This window comes from Zootoca vivipara, chromosome 6 (genome assembly GCF_963506605.1).
Source record: "Zootoca vivipara chromosome 6, rZooViv1.1, whole genome shotgun sequence".
In the NCBI taxonomy this organism is placed as follows: domain Eukaryota; kingdom Metazoa; phylum Chordata; class Lepidosauria; order Squamata; family Lacertidae; genus Zootoca; species Zootoca vivipara.
In genome coordinates, this window is record NC_083281.1 from 40110198 (window position 1) to 40125860 (window position 15663).

Below are 15663 nucleotides of genomic sequence, written 5' to 3' on the forward strand. Positions count from 1 at the left end.
GGAGTCGTTACTCTAGAGTAGCCATACCAGGCCCTCTGACAGGCCCCTTAGCTACAAGTATGATATTCTCAGTCACTAACTTCTCCCCACTTAGATACAGTGGTACCTCGGTTTATGAACACAATTGGTTCCGGAAGTCTGTTCATAAACTGAAATGAACTTTCCCATTGAAAGTAATGGAAAGTGGATTAATCTGTTCCAGACGGTCCGCGGAGTACTTAAACTGAAGCGTTCATAAACTGAAGTGAACTTTCCCATTGAAAGTAATGGAAAGTGGATTAATCCGTTCCAGTACTCAACCTGAAGCGTACTTAACCCGAAACATGGGTGTAATTGGTTCCGGAAGTCTGTTCATAAACTGAAGCGAACTTTCCCATTGAAAGTAATGGAAAGTGAATTAATCCGTTCCAGATGGGTCCGCAGCGTTCGTAAACCGAAAATTCGTAAACTGAGGTGTTCATAAACTGAGGTTCCACTGTAGATAGATTTTTTTCCCCTGTTATTAATTTTTTGCAAATTTGAGCAAGGAGGAAAATTGGAATGAAACTTGGGGTTGTTCTTACCTTCTTGTAGATAAAACATTAAAATGAATCAAAGATGGGTGTCCTCTGCAACACCCACACTGAAAACTGAACGCCTTTGATCTTATGAGATTTTTTTTTAGCCACCATCCAAAATGGCTGCAGGCATTTGCTGGAACTTCAGCTGTTAGAAAACCTCCTCACTGACAATGCTCTGAGATCAGACAAAGAGCTTTTGTAACATTGGCCAGATTTTAATTCTGCTTTTAGCAGGGTGAAGCTTTTGTCAACAATGATAAATCTTTTTGGGTGAGAACATTCCTCATTGTCACGGTGCAGATTTTTGTCAACAGTGATAAATCTTTCTGGGCAAAAACATTTCTCAGCCTAACTTTTGAGTTCAGTTTCAGCTGTTGCAAACTTGGAAATGGAGATGGGAAGTAACCAAAGGGTTGTAAAAGTTGTTACACAGATACGCTTTGCTTTTTCTTGGAGTATTTATTAACCAGTGTGTTGCCAGTGTGATAAACATATTAGCCAAAGTTGAAACCCCAGCTTGTATTATCCCTATTTGTTAAGGCCCTAAAAATGCTACTTTGCTCCCTCTCTCTCCTCTCCTCACCACCTCATTTGCTGAAGTGAGATCAATGGGGTGGGAGGCACTAGACCATGCTTTGCAGTAGTAGCACTTTACAGATCCACCAGGAGGCCTTTTCTGCTGCCTTTTTGCTGGCAAGTGACAACAACACTTCAGATATCTGAAGAAGTGTGCATGCACATGAAAGCTCATACGAATGACAAACTTAGTTGATCTCTAAGGTGCTGCTGGAAGGATTTTTTTTTTACATTTTTTTTCAACTACATCAGACCAACACGGCTACCTACCTGTAACTAGAACAGTGCATAATACATTCATATAGATAGATAGATGATAGATAGATAGATAGATAGATAGATAGATAGATAGATAGATAGATAGATGATAGATGGAATTGGATTTATAAATTGTTTATTAAATCAGTATCCTGTCACTCTTCCAAATGAATTCCAGGGAAGCATGCTTTGTATTTTTCCTTCATGCTGCTTTTATTGTGTATCAGTATATTGTTGTTTTAATGTGAGAGCCCTTTTCATGTAAGTAGCCACATGAAGGGCCAACACTGTAATGAAGCGGGGGATGAAGGGCTTTGGCACTGGCCTCATCTCCAGACTTCCACGTCTCCTTGACTTCGGTGCATTGGGGGACGAAAGTCTGAAAGGTGAGGTGGCTCTACCTAGGGAGGCTCCACAGCATGATTTGCAGCCTTGCACAGATTAGAGTTCCATATTGTGTGGAGGATCCTTTGCAAGGTTATCTGCCTCCCCTTTAAGCTTTTGCCAAACATGTGGAGCTCAAAGGAGCAGGGCAGGGCAGATGCATGACATTGGGGTGTGGTTCAGGAGGCACAATCCTATTCCTCTTCCCCACGATATGCCTCCACATAGAGGGCCAATGACTGTAGACTCCATCTCAGTTCCAGCAGATCTTCAGGCCCTTTCTGAAGCTGGTGTTTACATTCTGAGGCTGCATTTTTAAAAATCAAAACATTCTATTTGATGGGCAAATTCTTATTTTTTTTTTCCTATCTCGTGCTGTAAATCTTAACATGACCATAATAGAACCTCCTATCTGGCTACCGTTCCATTCTGCAGGCTCTGAGAAACCTTCACAACCATTCACTTTTAAGCCATGCCAGCAGATCCCATTGGGTTCCATTGGCACAATGAGTTTGTATTTCTGGAGCTTCTGCATTGGAAGACCTTCCTTCCACATTAATACAGTTCCCCCTTTTTTCCCCTATCTTGAGTCACGCTCCCAATTTCAAAGAGCTATTTTATCCCACTTCCAATTTCTCTGTTTTTTTAGAAAAAGTTAAGTTACCTCTTGTATGACGCAAACTCTTATGTGACCCATGGGGCTTCTCTCTACACTCAAGAATCCAAGTAAAAGCTATTTCAGACTTGGTAGTTAATTGCCATGGTGATGTTTCAGTCATTGGTATATTTGGATTTGATGCTATTTCAAGCAAAACTGAAATTAAGTTTCAACTTTTAGTTGCTGTTGTTTTCTTCTCCCCTATTTTGAGCTTGAATTTTTATTCATGATGTTTATCTTATGGCTGCTGGCTGAAAATGATGATAAAGGTTTGCTGTGCTGAAGCCCGTCATTATTTTCTGTTTTGCTTGGTGTGTGAACCTAGGCCAAGGGGCCAAATGCAGCCCATTGTCTTTGCTTCTCAGGACTCTGAGCTACACCCTATCCTGGCCCCTGCTTTGTGCCCTCCATTGGTACTTTGCCTGGTTGGAATGTGACCTTGGACTTTGATTATCCCATTCCCTTGCCTGCATAAATGATGGAGAGATATATGGTGTGTGTGTGTGTGTGTGTGTGTGTGTGTGTGACAGAAAAATATTTCCCAACTCCATTTTAGTTTATCACTTAATTCTAGTGTCATTTTAATAGAGGGGCAACTAACTGAGAAATATACTTGGCCGCAGTGGTGGTAATGGTAATATATCTAACACTGATGGGTGTGTTTCCCCCCCCCCTCCTACCTTCTCCATCAGTTTCAATTTGGAACCAGGATATGATTTCTTGCACATCTATGATGGTCCCAGCTCGCTTAGCCCCCTAATTGGGAGTTTCTACGACACTCAGCTACCAGAGAGGATTGAGAGCAGCAGCAATAACCTCTTCTTGGCCTTCCGGAGTGACGCCTCCGTCAGCAACATGGGATTTGTAATCTATTACACAGGTGTGTGTCAAATTCTAGGAGATAGCTACGTTGTTATTATCTCTACCATTTTCTTAATCCTGCCCTATCTTTTGCTATCAGTCCCTAGTCGCATTTAATTCAGCAGACATCTATGTTATATTGCCATTGTGGCAGCGAAGCCTTGTCATGAGCATTGCATTGGGGGGAGGGGGGAGGGGTTAGAGAGACATCTGTGCAGGAGAGAGTGAGAGGAAAGGGAGCTTGCACCATGGTGGAGGGAAGCAACAGAAAGCAGTGGGGCAGAGGACATAGGAAGCTGAGCTAATCCATTGGTCCATCCAGCTCAGTTTTGCCTATACTGTTTGGCAGTGGCTGTCCAGGGTTTCAGGCAAGGGTGTCTCCCGACACTACCTGGAAATGACATGAATTGAGCCTCTAGTCTCATGTAAAGGCAGTATAGTGCACATTTAGAAGGAAAGCCATCAGAATTTCAAAACCAGGTTTAAAAGACTGATTGCAGCTTCAGGAGCAGTTTTTGTTTTAAAGGAAATATTAAACACTGCTGATTTTCATGTATAAACCTGCTGCCATTTAGCTGAGAATCACACCACCTAACATTTTCAAGGGGGGCAAGGGAGCAATTTATTTTTTAAAAAAACCAAAAGCATAATCTCCTAAGAGGATGCCTGGTGAGGAACATCTGCAGAGGGAACGAAGTGGGATTGTACAGGTGTATATATTCCATCTTCTTTCCCCTTCCATTTCTTCTCTGCATTTGACTAATCCCATCCCACATTTGCAACCCTTCAAAGAGCAGAGCGTCCCCTTTGCCACTTCCTCTCAGCTTTCAGCCTCCAGAGCACTTGGAGAGCACTGGGGGGTTAACCAGATGCACCACTCTGTGTGTTGCAGCAGGATTAAAGATTTGTTCGCAGTGGGGTGGGGGGGAACCTCTTTTGACTTAATGTGGAATGCACAGGTGTCATTCTTAAAAAGGAATTTGGGTGTCCTGCCCTCTCTCTCTCTCTCCCCCTTCAACTCTGGCTTGTTCAAGGGGGGGGGGGGAATAACAAGAAACTTTGCTCCAGAGTCAGACCTCTCTGTGGTGAATTTAGTTCCATTTGAGAATTAATGCAGTGCGGCTGTTGAGAGAACGAACTGTAATCTTGGAAGTCCCGATTCCAAGTCTCACCTGAGCCCCATCACTCCCTCTAATAGCAAACTGAGTTGTTGCAGGCTGACAAGGCTCAGAACCAAGAAGGAATTTAAGAAGATCCCAGCTGCATTAGAGATTACTCCATTAGGGCAAATGGGGCATTGTCCAGCCAAGCTCAGGCCGTCCCCAGGGCTGGCCCAGGATGTATTGCCTCTTGAGGGTGGTGATTCACTTCCAGAGAATCTGTAGCTCTGTCTTACTCCCACTGTCAACACACACAAAGTCAGTTATGCTTCTCAGGTTTCACCAGGGCAGAAAGGATGACTGTTAAACCCACTGGACTTAAGCCAGTTTAAATATGTCGTGTGTGTTTTCTGCATCAAACTCCACCCAGCAGAAGTCTCATTAGTCACACCATAACTTACTCAAGGGTGAAAGAGATTGACCCCTCTCTCCCCGCCCCACTGCCCCATCTATGCCACCTATTGCCAGTTCTGTTTTAACACACTGTCAGCCTCTTTCACTTCTTGAACATGAGCCTTATGTCAGTTTGGGGACTTTTAATCTCAGGATAAACTAATCTGTCAGCCAGCCCCAGGTTAGTAAGCCATGTTTTTAAAATATACCGCCTGTCCCCTCCCCATCTCCACACCTAGGAATAACAAATTTAGGGTTTGGTTTTTGTTTTGTTTTTTAAAAAAACCTCAATTATTGATTATTTACATGCAGCCAATTAAACCTGTTTAGCTGTTGCTCCTTTTAGGCATTCACTTAGCACTAGTTTTAAAAAGGGCACCCAAAGTGATTGCAAGGTTGAAGCTCCTTCAAAGTGAGAACAAGCATGTGGCCACTGGAGCTGATACATGGAGTGCTGGTGATGTCCTGACCCAGGATGTTGGTCTTCGTAAAACTGATGGTGAGGCTGAACCCCCTGCATGCTTGTGCAAAATGGTTTATGAGTCTCTGTAGAGCTTCCTCTGGGTGCGCTGTCCAGGCAGACCATGGCTATCCCACCAACAAAGGCAACCCATAGCACACACACCATATGCCAATCAGGTAGAGATTATAACTCACAACTGCTGGCTCCCGCATTGTTTTCGCTGCTTTTGCAGCACCAAAGCGACCTCTCCCAGGCACAAGCCTGGGTAGTGTGTATGGATGTCTTGGGCAGCCCAGCCAACAAGATCCTCTCCCTCTTGGCCTCACTGATGTGGTCCGAAGGAAAGGAAAGCAATACAATTGGCACCAGCTTGGCTGCAAGAGTTGCTGGAAGGAGGCTAATAATAATAATAGATTTATTTATACCCCACTCTCCCCAGTCAAAACCGGGCTCAGGGCAGCTGACACCAGTAAAATTACAATAAGACATAAAAGAAAAAACAATTAATTAAAATACATGTTAAAATACAGTTTAAATTTAAAAATTTTAAATGCAGCCTGAATTTAAAGCAGCCCAAATCAAAACCATAAGGGAGGAAAACATAGGGGTCAGACTGAGTCCAGCCCAAAGGCCAGGCGGAACAGCTCCGTCTTGCAGGCCTTGCGGAAAGATGTCAAATCCCACAGGGCCCTGGTCTCCTATGAGAGAGTGTTCCACCAAGTCGGGGCCAGTGGTGAAAAGGCCCTGGCCCTAGTTGAGACCAATCTAACCAGCTTATGGCTCGGGATCTCCAAAATGTTGTTCTTTGTGGACCTTAAGGTCCTCCGCAGGGCATAACAGGAGAAGCGGCCCTGTAGGTTGTTGTTGTTGTTTAGTTGTTTAGTCGTGTCCGACTCTTCATGACCCCATGGACCATAGCACGCCAGACCCTGTAGGTACGAGGGTCCTAAGCCACGTAGGGCTTTAAAGGTTAAAACCAGCACCTTAAATCTAATCCTGTACTCCACCGGTAGCCAGTGCAGCTGGTAAAGCACTGGATGAATGTGGTCCCAGGGCAGGGACCCGGTAAGGAGCCTTGCTGCGGTATTCTGCACCCGCTGGAGTTTCTGGGTCAGCTTCAAGGGCAGCCCCACGTAAAGCGAGTTACAATAATCAAGCCTGGAGATGACCGTCGCATGGATCACTGTGGCCAGATCAGGGTGAGAAAGGTAAGGGACCAACTGCTTGATACGGCGGAGATGGGAAAATGCCACCTTAGCTGTGGCTGCAACCTGAGCCTCCATGGAAAGGGAGACTTCGAAGGTTACACCCAAACTCTTGACAGAAGGCGCTGGCACCAATTGAGCCCCCGCAAGAGATGGGAGATTCCATGCAAGATTCCAGCTGCTTTAGGGACTCAACTCTGGATTTTTGGATGTAATGGAGCCATGTCACTTCATTACATCCAGTGAGGGGACATTAAAGACTGCAGGAGCTAAGAGGCAGAGCCATAGCTCAGTGGTAGAGCATCTGCTTGCATGCAAAGGCTCCCAAGTTCAATCCCCAGCATCTCCAGGTAGGGGTGGGAAATATTTTGAACTGAAATCCGGGAGAACTGCGGCCCCTGATTGTAGATGAAAATGAGAGGATGGACCAATGATCTGACTCAGAATAAGGCAGCTTCCATTGTTCCTAAGATATGAGGGGTGGGGGGTCGTTGTTCTTTTTTGTGATTCTTTTTAATGCGCAATTCATATATACATAGTACTTAGATAAGTTTTTTTATCACAAAATGCTCAATTAAACATGTATTTTATCTCAGTGTGCACATTTCTCAACATATTATAAACACTTTTGAGCCACAAACTGTATCTCAGCATTCAGAGAAGTGCAAAATCCTGAAGGATAATTACTGTCTGATCTGCGTATTGGGCCAGGAGTTTGCAAATTAGGTCAGTTTGCTTCAAAGTGCAGATCAATTGACATTCTCCTCCATCTCCAAGCTAAAGAAGGAATAAAAGTAAAGAGAGAAGACATCTCTATGAAAATGCCAAGGGGGCAGGAGGACAGTTGGTCAAGGAATATCCCCCTCCCCACCTCTTTTTCCAGCAACAAAGCACAACATTGTGCAGTATGGTTTCATTTCATTTTTTCTCTCAAAGGGAGCGCAGAGGCAGAGATCAAGAGGAAGACCTAAGATGCCTGACAGCTGAGTGGGAGGCAGAGTGTCAAGCGGTAGTAGCTGCTTCAGCTCCTTACATGAAAGGCACCACGGCTCTTCAGAATAACAAGTGGGGGGGGGAGTGAGAGATAGAGGCACTGAATGGTGGCAGGAAGCCTGTAGGGGTGAGAGTTTCTTTAGCGTGGAAAAAGGGCCTGATAATAATATTCCCTAGAAGTCAACACTGCAGACAAGAAAGGCAACATTTTAATTTTTACTTTGTGGCTTGGGGCTGGAGTTGCCTGCAGGGAGGCGTTCGCTGCGTATCGTCATCAAGGCAATCTCATAGTCAGAAGAGGTTGCTCCTTTAGGGCAAATGGGGTGCCGTCCCACCAGCTACAGTCTTCCCTCAGCTATTCTCCACTCACTTGCCTTCTTTCTTACAACAGTTCCAAAGGGTGGCTCTAGCTGTCAGCTTCCTCCTCCTCCTCCTCCCTGTCAGTGTTTCCTCTTGTAGAACTCAGCAGAGATGCGGATGGGAACAAAACAAGACTTAGTTGTTTTTGCCACTCATTGGCTCTCTGGCTCCACCTTCTGCCGGGCTCTCTGCCTTCTGCCCTTCCAGTCCCGTCCCAAGGAGATAGAGCTGCTCCTGGTCACAGGCTTTATCCGAGCAGTGTCTTTCTCATTCATGTCATACAGCAGCTCCACCTGATGCCACCTGATGCCACCCTTCTCAGTGAAGGAACAGGAAGCCGTTGCTTCTTCAGATATCCTGGCCCCAAACCATATAGGACTTAATAGGCCCAAACCATTCTGAATTGTGGCTTGAAGCACTTTAGAAACATGTGAAGCCTTTGAATCATCAATATTCTGGCAAGCTTTGTAGCCCAGTGGCTATGTTCTCCAGAGGCAGGATGCTTCTGAATACTAGTTGCTGGAAATCATGCATGTGAAAAGCTGCTTGCAGACATCCCATATGGATCTGGTCAGCTGCTGTGAAAAGAGGATACTGGCCTAGATGTGTCTTTTGGTTGATGCCACAGGGCTCTCTTATCCTCTTTAGTTAGAGAAGGAATAGACTCCTATTTGAAACCCTGGAAAGCCACTGGCAGCCAGTGTTGTCAATACTAAACTGGATGGGTTGTCTGACTTGGCACAAGGCAGCTCCCTACATTCCTGAGCCATCGGATATATCCAATTCTCACTTTCTTATCTAAAGGAAATGATTGCTACCCAGATCCAGAGACCCTTGCATGCAACTGGTTGAATGAGTGTGACTGTATGCATGGATCTCTTCACATCCACCTTGGAACAGGTGGTTGCTGCCAGCGTGTGAGGGCTGAGCTCAACAAATTTAGAAGGCCAAATGGTTTTGAGGAAACACTGCCTTAGAGGTTTACTATTTTGGGAATATGGCTTCTGTTTGTAGTTACTGGAAACTCAGTTGAGGCTGTAAATTAGCAGAATGGGCTTAGCTAATGGAGCAGAAACAAGTGGCAAAGAAGATGAGGTGACAATACAGTATCCGACTTTTTACACCTAATGAGGACATAAGATCTTGGATCTTTTGAGGGAGAATAGGTGAGGTATGGGGGAAGTGGTGGGTTTTTGTGTTTTTTAAAAGAACCATGACAATCTAATTTCAGGGCACATTTTCTTATTGTTCCAGGGCCACGCTGTTCACAATTAAAATAAAATACAATTAAAAGCCCCGGGCTTTTAATGAGCAATTTTCAAACGACAAAAGCTATGGATTAATCAAAGCCCCTAATTATATTTCATGCATACAAAAATCAGGAGGAGATGAGGGGAGAATAGAGAAAAGGAGCACACTTTTTCTGGATTCATTTTTTCCTCTCTGAATTACTTATATATAAATTGAGACATATTTCAATCCTATAGAGGTCTCTTCAGAAGGAAAGCCTGATGGAATTCCAAAGGGCATGTTTCTCATTAAGTGTGTATAGCAGTGTGTATTGCCTGCATAAGCCTGATGGAACAGAAAAGTTTTCAACAGGGATTCAAAGGCTGAAGCCTGCTGAAGCCGTGTTCCATAGGTAGTCATTAGGTGCTCCAGAATATGTTTTCCATAAACCATCCTGCATTCTTTCCTGAGAGGATCCTTTGGCGCTTTGTTTTATTCAGTAAGACAAAGCAGGGGGGGGGGTTGCTAGCAGTAAACAAGTAATATCCTGGCAATTTATTGTTCCAGAAAACCCCAGAGAATCTTGCTTCGATCCTGGTTTGATTAAGAATGGCACCCGGGCTGGTAGCGAGTTGAAATTGGGATCCACAATCACCTACTACTGCGGCAGTGGCTACGTGATTGAGGGAGTGTCTACCTTGACATGCATTATGGGAGGAGATGGAAAACCTGTGTGGAACAAACCAAGACCAACGTGTACAGGTGAGCAGGGTGGAGTGGAAGTGGACTTCTTTCTATTTAGTTATCACCTTCTGCACATGTGTCTCAAGGCAACGTACAATAAAAACAGCTTGAAAACGGTTTTAGATAGCTGGTATATTTTAAGTAAAACAATAGATACAAAAGAGGCACTTATGGCAGAGACCCGTTCATGCAGTTGAGAAAGGCTGTCAGAACAAAAAAAACGTACTTGTTTGTTTCCAAAAAGTGCAAATACTGGATACTTGTTGTATCTCTACAGGAGTGCTATTTCACAGAGTGGGCAGCCACACTGCGAAAGCCCTGCTTCAAGTTACTGTGCTTCTGATATCTTTGAAACTTGCAGAAGGAGCACTCGCACAGACCTCAGTGACCTACCAGATCTATAAGGAATAATTATATATAAAGGAAAATTCCTTCCTTCTGCTCCTCCCAAAGCTGCCCAGGGCAGCTTCAGGTTGCATCATGTGAGCATTGCTGTTGCACGGGTACAGATGGTTATGCATCCAAAATCATAGCAGAGCAGTTCAAGCAGTTACCACCCATGCGTACCCCACTCCACATCTCAACAACCCACATAGTTCAAGATGCTGCTCGCAACAGCTTTTGAGATCAAACAGACCCTACATCATGGTGATAAATCTTCCAGTTGATGACACAGAGTTTGTAATGAAAATATGTATCAGGCACAAGTTCTGCTAAGGGTGGATTCCTGTATTTCCTTAATGAGATACTGCAGGGTTCCTACTGCTTGCTGGGCATTGTATTAAGAGAATGCATCGTCCAACATCTTTAAAAACATAGGGGGATGGAAAGAGAAAAGCACGTGCTGCAGGACAGACAGACAAATTGATTGTTGCTGTTGTTTTTCGCCCATTCCAGCACCATGTGGCGGTCAGTACACAGGATCAGATGGTGTCGTCCTGTCTCCAAACTATCCTCAGAACTACACCAGTGGACAAGTGTGCCTGTATTTCATCGTTGTGCCCAAAGACTATGGTATATTCTTGGTGTTCACAAGCCCTGGTTGTTAGATTGCTCACGTTGTCACAGTTCACGCCCAGCAGATGACATCTTTGTTTCCTGAGACAGGAAATAAAAGTGCCACTTGATGGGAGAAGTGTAATAAGAAGCAACACAATTGGCAATTTTCCCTCCAGAAGACTATATTCCACTGGTCCCTAAGGCTGTTGGGAGGAATAGTCTGAAACGCCTGGAGGCCACCAAGTTGTTGAGGACTGGTCTAGTGGAATATTTTAATTTGCATGCAGCAGTGTATACACTTTATAGCGCAGAGACCCAAGGATTAATTTTAGATGTGTGGGAGCGGTGTGGCCATTCACTGATGACAAAATGGCACACATCAGTTCAAAAGTTCAAAATGTTGTGTTGTTTTTCTCTGACAGAAGAGGATTGCCATGATTAGTTTTGCTTTAAAGGCCAAGAGGGACGAGGAGTGTGGTTTGAGAAGAAAGCAAGGGCAAAAGGAGCCCACTAAAATCCTGTGCCCCCAGAAACCTGGAACCAGCCCTGGAGATTCAGTGGCCCAAACTTTTCAGCCAAAAGTATTCAGTGGAGAACTATTGCAGGGGTCTAAAGCCTCCACTGTTTGAGCTCTAGAAATCGTACAATTGTCCCCTGCAGCCACACTTTGTTAGGGGAGATTGATACTTCCAGGGTTCCACAGAACAAGGGTGACCAATGTGGTGCCCTCTAGATCAGTGTTTCTCAACCAGTGTGCCTCCAGATGTTTTGGGACTACAACTCCCATCATTCCTGACCACTGGTCTTGCTAGCTAGGGATGATGGGAGTTGTAGTCCCAAAACATCTGGAGGCACACTGGTTGAGAAACACTGCTCTAGATGTTGTTGAACTACATCTCCCATCATACTTGACCATTGCCGGGTATGGGTGTTGGGAGCTGGAGTCCAACACCAACATCTGGAAGGCACCCTGTTAGCTACCCTTGCAGCATGAAATCAGGACGAGTATCAGCATGTAGCATCCTTGGGCGGTTTCAGGCATCCTAAGGTGGCCTGCCTGCGATTGAGAGATGCTGTGATGGGCCTATTGTGGAAAATTTAAAAGGTGCCTTTTCTCTTGACACTTACTGGAGACTGCTGCCACCCACCACCACCAGATAGACATGCCAATGTGGCCCAATGACTTAGGCCCAATGACTGGTGACTGGAAGCGGCCACCGAGACCACATAACACCGGTCTTGAAAGATCTACATAGGCTCCCAGTACGTTTCCGAGCACAGTTCAAAGTGTTGGTGCTGACCTTTAAAGCCCTAAACGGCCTTGGTCCAGTATACCTGAAGGAGCGTCTCCACCCCCATCGTTCTGCCCGGACACTGAGGTCCAGTACTGAGGGCCTTCTGGTGGTTCCCTCGTTGCGAGAAGCCAAGTTGCAGGGAACCAGGCAGAGGGCCTTCTCGGTGGTGGCGCCTGCCCTGTGGAACGCCCTCCCATCAGATGTCAAAGAGAAAAACAGCTACCAGATTTTTAGAAGACATCTGAAGGCAGCCCTGTTTGGGAAGGCTTTTAATGTTTAATAGATTATTTCATTTCATTTTTCTGTTGGAAGCCGCCCAGAGTGGCTGGGGAAACCCAGCCAGATGGGAGGGATATAAATAATAACAATATATTATTATTAATTATTATTATTATTATTATTATTAAGCAGCCTACCAGGGATTGCAACTCTCATTGGCCCCAGCCAGCCTGGCCGTATGATGCAGTGCCTGATGGGAGTTGCAATCTAGCAAGCTCAGAAGGACACCAGCTTGGACCTATTGGATGTAGCATTATCCAGGCTTCACAAGTTGTGCCACAAAGTCTAACAAGAAAGGACTGTGGAGAAGCTTCCTTGGAGATTACCTGAGGGGGCATTGGGAGAAGATCGGGGCTCCCTGCAGCATCCCAGCGCAACAGCTGATTTTGCAAAGATCACAAACATTGCCGCTGGCTTCACTGCTGAAATTTCCTAACAAGAGAGCGAGGCACTTGTGAATCTGTAAATGGGCATTTACAAGCTGCAAATAACAAATCTAGCATGCAAAAAAAAAAAAGTGACAACAACAAGAACTTGAGCCTCAGGGTTTTGAGTCAAAAACTGCTGTTATGCTTTGGGGAAAAAATAGATATGCATAAATAACCCAAAGCCCTCAGAAGGTAGTATTTTGAAAAGAAATAAATAAAATGGACTAATGAGCTGCCTGTTATTTATTTCCCCCTAATTTTTGAGGGGGTGGAATCTGCTAGACGTATCTACAATGAAAGCATTTGGGGGAGCTGATGGGACTAAACATTGACTGCCTTTTTCTGGGCACAATCCAAACAAGTGGTACTCCTGTGCAGCTTCCATTCATTTCCAGTGGGGCTTCTAGATCTGAATTTTGGGCTCATTGCTGAGCACCCAAAGCTCCTCCAATCCACAATCTGTGTTCTTACACATCAAGATTGATTTTAAATATTTATAATGCGCCCTTCATCTGTGTAGATATAAAAGGGCAGGGTTATACATTACATAATACAAACCAGCCATACTTTAAAATATAAAATAATAAAGCCCCACATCAGTATGGACAGAGGTAGCTAAAACCACAAAGGGTTTTTATCCAACTAAGGCTCCATCTGCACTATACATTCAAAGCAGTACCACATTAAATAGTTATGGCTTCCCCTAAAGAATCATTGTTAGACATTGATTTTGTTGTTGTTGTGATTCTACATACTTTGTGGTATGCCAATACTACTCTGTTGTGTCTCTGTGGCTTCATTGGAGTGGTGGTAAACGTCTAGTCTTTAATCTGCTCTTTAATTGCACCAAATGTGCTTCATTGACAGTGGTGTTTGGTCAGTTTGCCTTCTTCCAGACCGCTCTCCATGATATCATCGAAGTGCATGATGGACCCAACCAGCACTCCCGTCTCCTCAGCTCCCTCTCTGGTTCTCACACTGGTAAGAGTATGTTCCCCCTCTTACCCATCTCCCTCTTGGAGACAGAAAGGCTCCCTAAGATCCTAAGCTTGCTTGGGTCATACTGCTCAGGACTCATTCAGTAGTGTGGAGAGAAAACTGAGGGCCACAGCAACAGGTAGCCCTGAGGAGATGCCCTAAGTGATTTTGACATATGCGGCTGAATTCCAGTTGTTGGGGCATATGAGCGGGAGAGTGATATTGCCCTCCTGTCCTGCTAGTGTGCCTTTCAGAGCAGAATGCTCGACTGGATGGGCCTTTGGTCTGATCCAGCAGATCACTTGCTTTGTTCTTGTGAGGGGGAGTGGGTGAATTTGTTCAGTTTTTATGTTGCTTCCCACTCAAACACCCTGAAGCAATTTACAACCAACGTATTTAAACCCCCACACGCAATAAAAATCACATAAACATTAAAAACAGATTTAGCAGTACAGTATCATAATATCTTATCGGTGGCCTCCAGAAAAAGAAAAAGAACATCTTTGCCTGTTGCCGAAGCAGTGATAAGAGGCTTGTTCATGCAGGGAACTGAGCGCAGGTACAAGCTGTCTCTACACATGTGCAAGTGTTTGTGTAAAAGTGTACGCTTGTTGGGTTGCACTCTGTAAAGTGGGGTGGGGGTGGGGGGAACAGGCAGCTGCTATAGACAAAGCCTTTTGTAGAGGATGCCTGGTACATTCGTGCCTAGCATAACTGAAATCTGGGCTACACTTCCCTGGGGGTAGGCATGGAATGCATATATAGAAGCTTGACTTGTGGGAGAGCACTGAAATTAGAGGGGAGCTGAGAATAGGGTGGACGTGGGGCAGGGTGACAGCTTAGTGGGGAGTCAGGAGAAGGCCCGTAACATACTTGCCCTGCAGTGCAGTATTGTGAAGCTCCATGCTTGATGTTTAATGGACGGTAGAAAGAGCTGTGCCAATAGGAAACGGAAATATATAACATCATGAATGCTTCCAGCTGCATCATTTGTCTGGGAAATTGCATCTTTTGTGAGGATGGCTGAGCCCTGGAGCCTTTGCACAAGTAGTTGTTGCTCTTGCAAAGGGCTCCCTTTATAAGCCTCCGTACTTAAGGTGCAGAGGTCAGAGCAGCACAACAATGGTGATGCAACATTGCGGCAGGATTAGAAGTGTGACCCCACTTCCAGTGGTTCATGAAGGTGCCCTACACCTGAGTAAACGTGACTGTGGCACAACTTCTTAGTGTTTTGTTGATCGACCCCATCCTCAGCCTCTTGCCATATGGGAAGTAACATCCCACTGGTACTATATTGGAAACCCAATAAGACACAGGCCTTTATCACTCGCAATACAGGAATGGGGATACATTGCAATCCTTTCTTTGCGTTTTAGGCTCTGCACACCCATGTTACAAAAGATATCTGAATTACACAGGGACATGTCAGGTGCAGAGTGTGATCCCACCACATGGGGGGGGCAAACATCTTCATAGTTTATGTCCCATAGGCTTACAGCAAGTAGAGACTTCACTCATAGCTCACTCCCCCCTCCCAGCCTGAGTTGCAAGAGGGAGGGGAATCAAAACACCTGGAGCCAGCCTCCACCTTGCTCCTCAGGTGCTTACCTCCACTCTTCTTGCTGGGCTGGTAGAGAGCTCTGGGCCAGCATCTGGGCAATTGGCTACAGGCTTGGCAGACCCCTGCCCCCTGACCACATCCAAGCTTACAAGCAGAGGAGGAAGCACTCTGTTCAGAGAGCATTATCAGGAGGTCCTCCAGCAATGCTTCTTTTCTGTCTGGAGCAGCATGGTCCTACAGCATTCCCATCCAGGTAACTTTCCAGATGCCACATCATC

The 15663-nt window shown here is 45.2% G+C and overlaps 1 protein-coding gene across 1 annotated transcript in view; it reads left to right on the top strand.

Annotated features, from left to right (window-relative positions):
• CSMD2 (CUB and Sushi multiple domains 2) overlaps window positions 1-15663 on the top strand; it is a 495411-nt gene that overhangs the window by 390963 nt on the left and 88785 nt on the right. The window contains exons 29-32 of the mRNA XM_035120356.2: window positions 3129-3316; window positions 9669-9863; window positions 10743-10859; window positions 13714-13827. Coding sequence (XP_034976247.2) covers window positions 3129-3316; window positions 9669-9863; window positions 10743-10859; window positions 13714-13827 — 614 coding nt within the window. The remainder of the gene's footprint in view (window positions 1-3128; window positions 3317-9668; window positions 9864-10742; window positions 10860-13713; window positions 13828-15663) is intronic.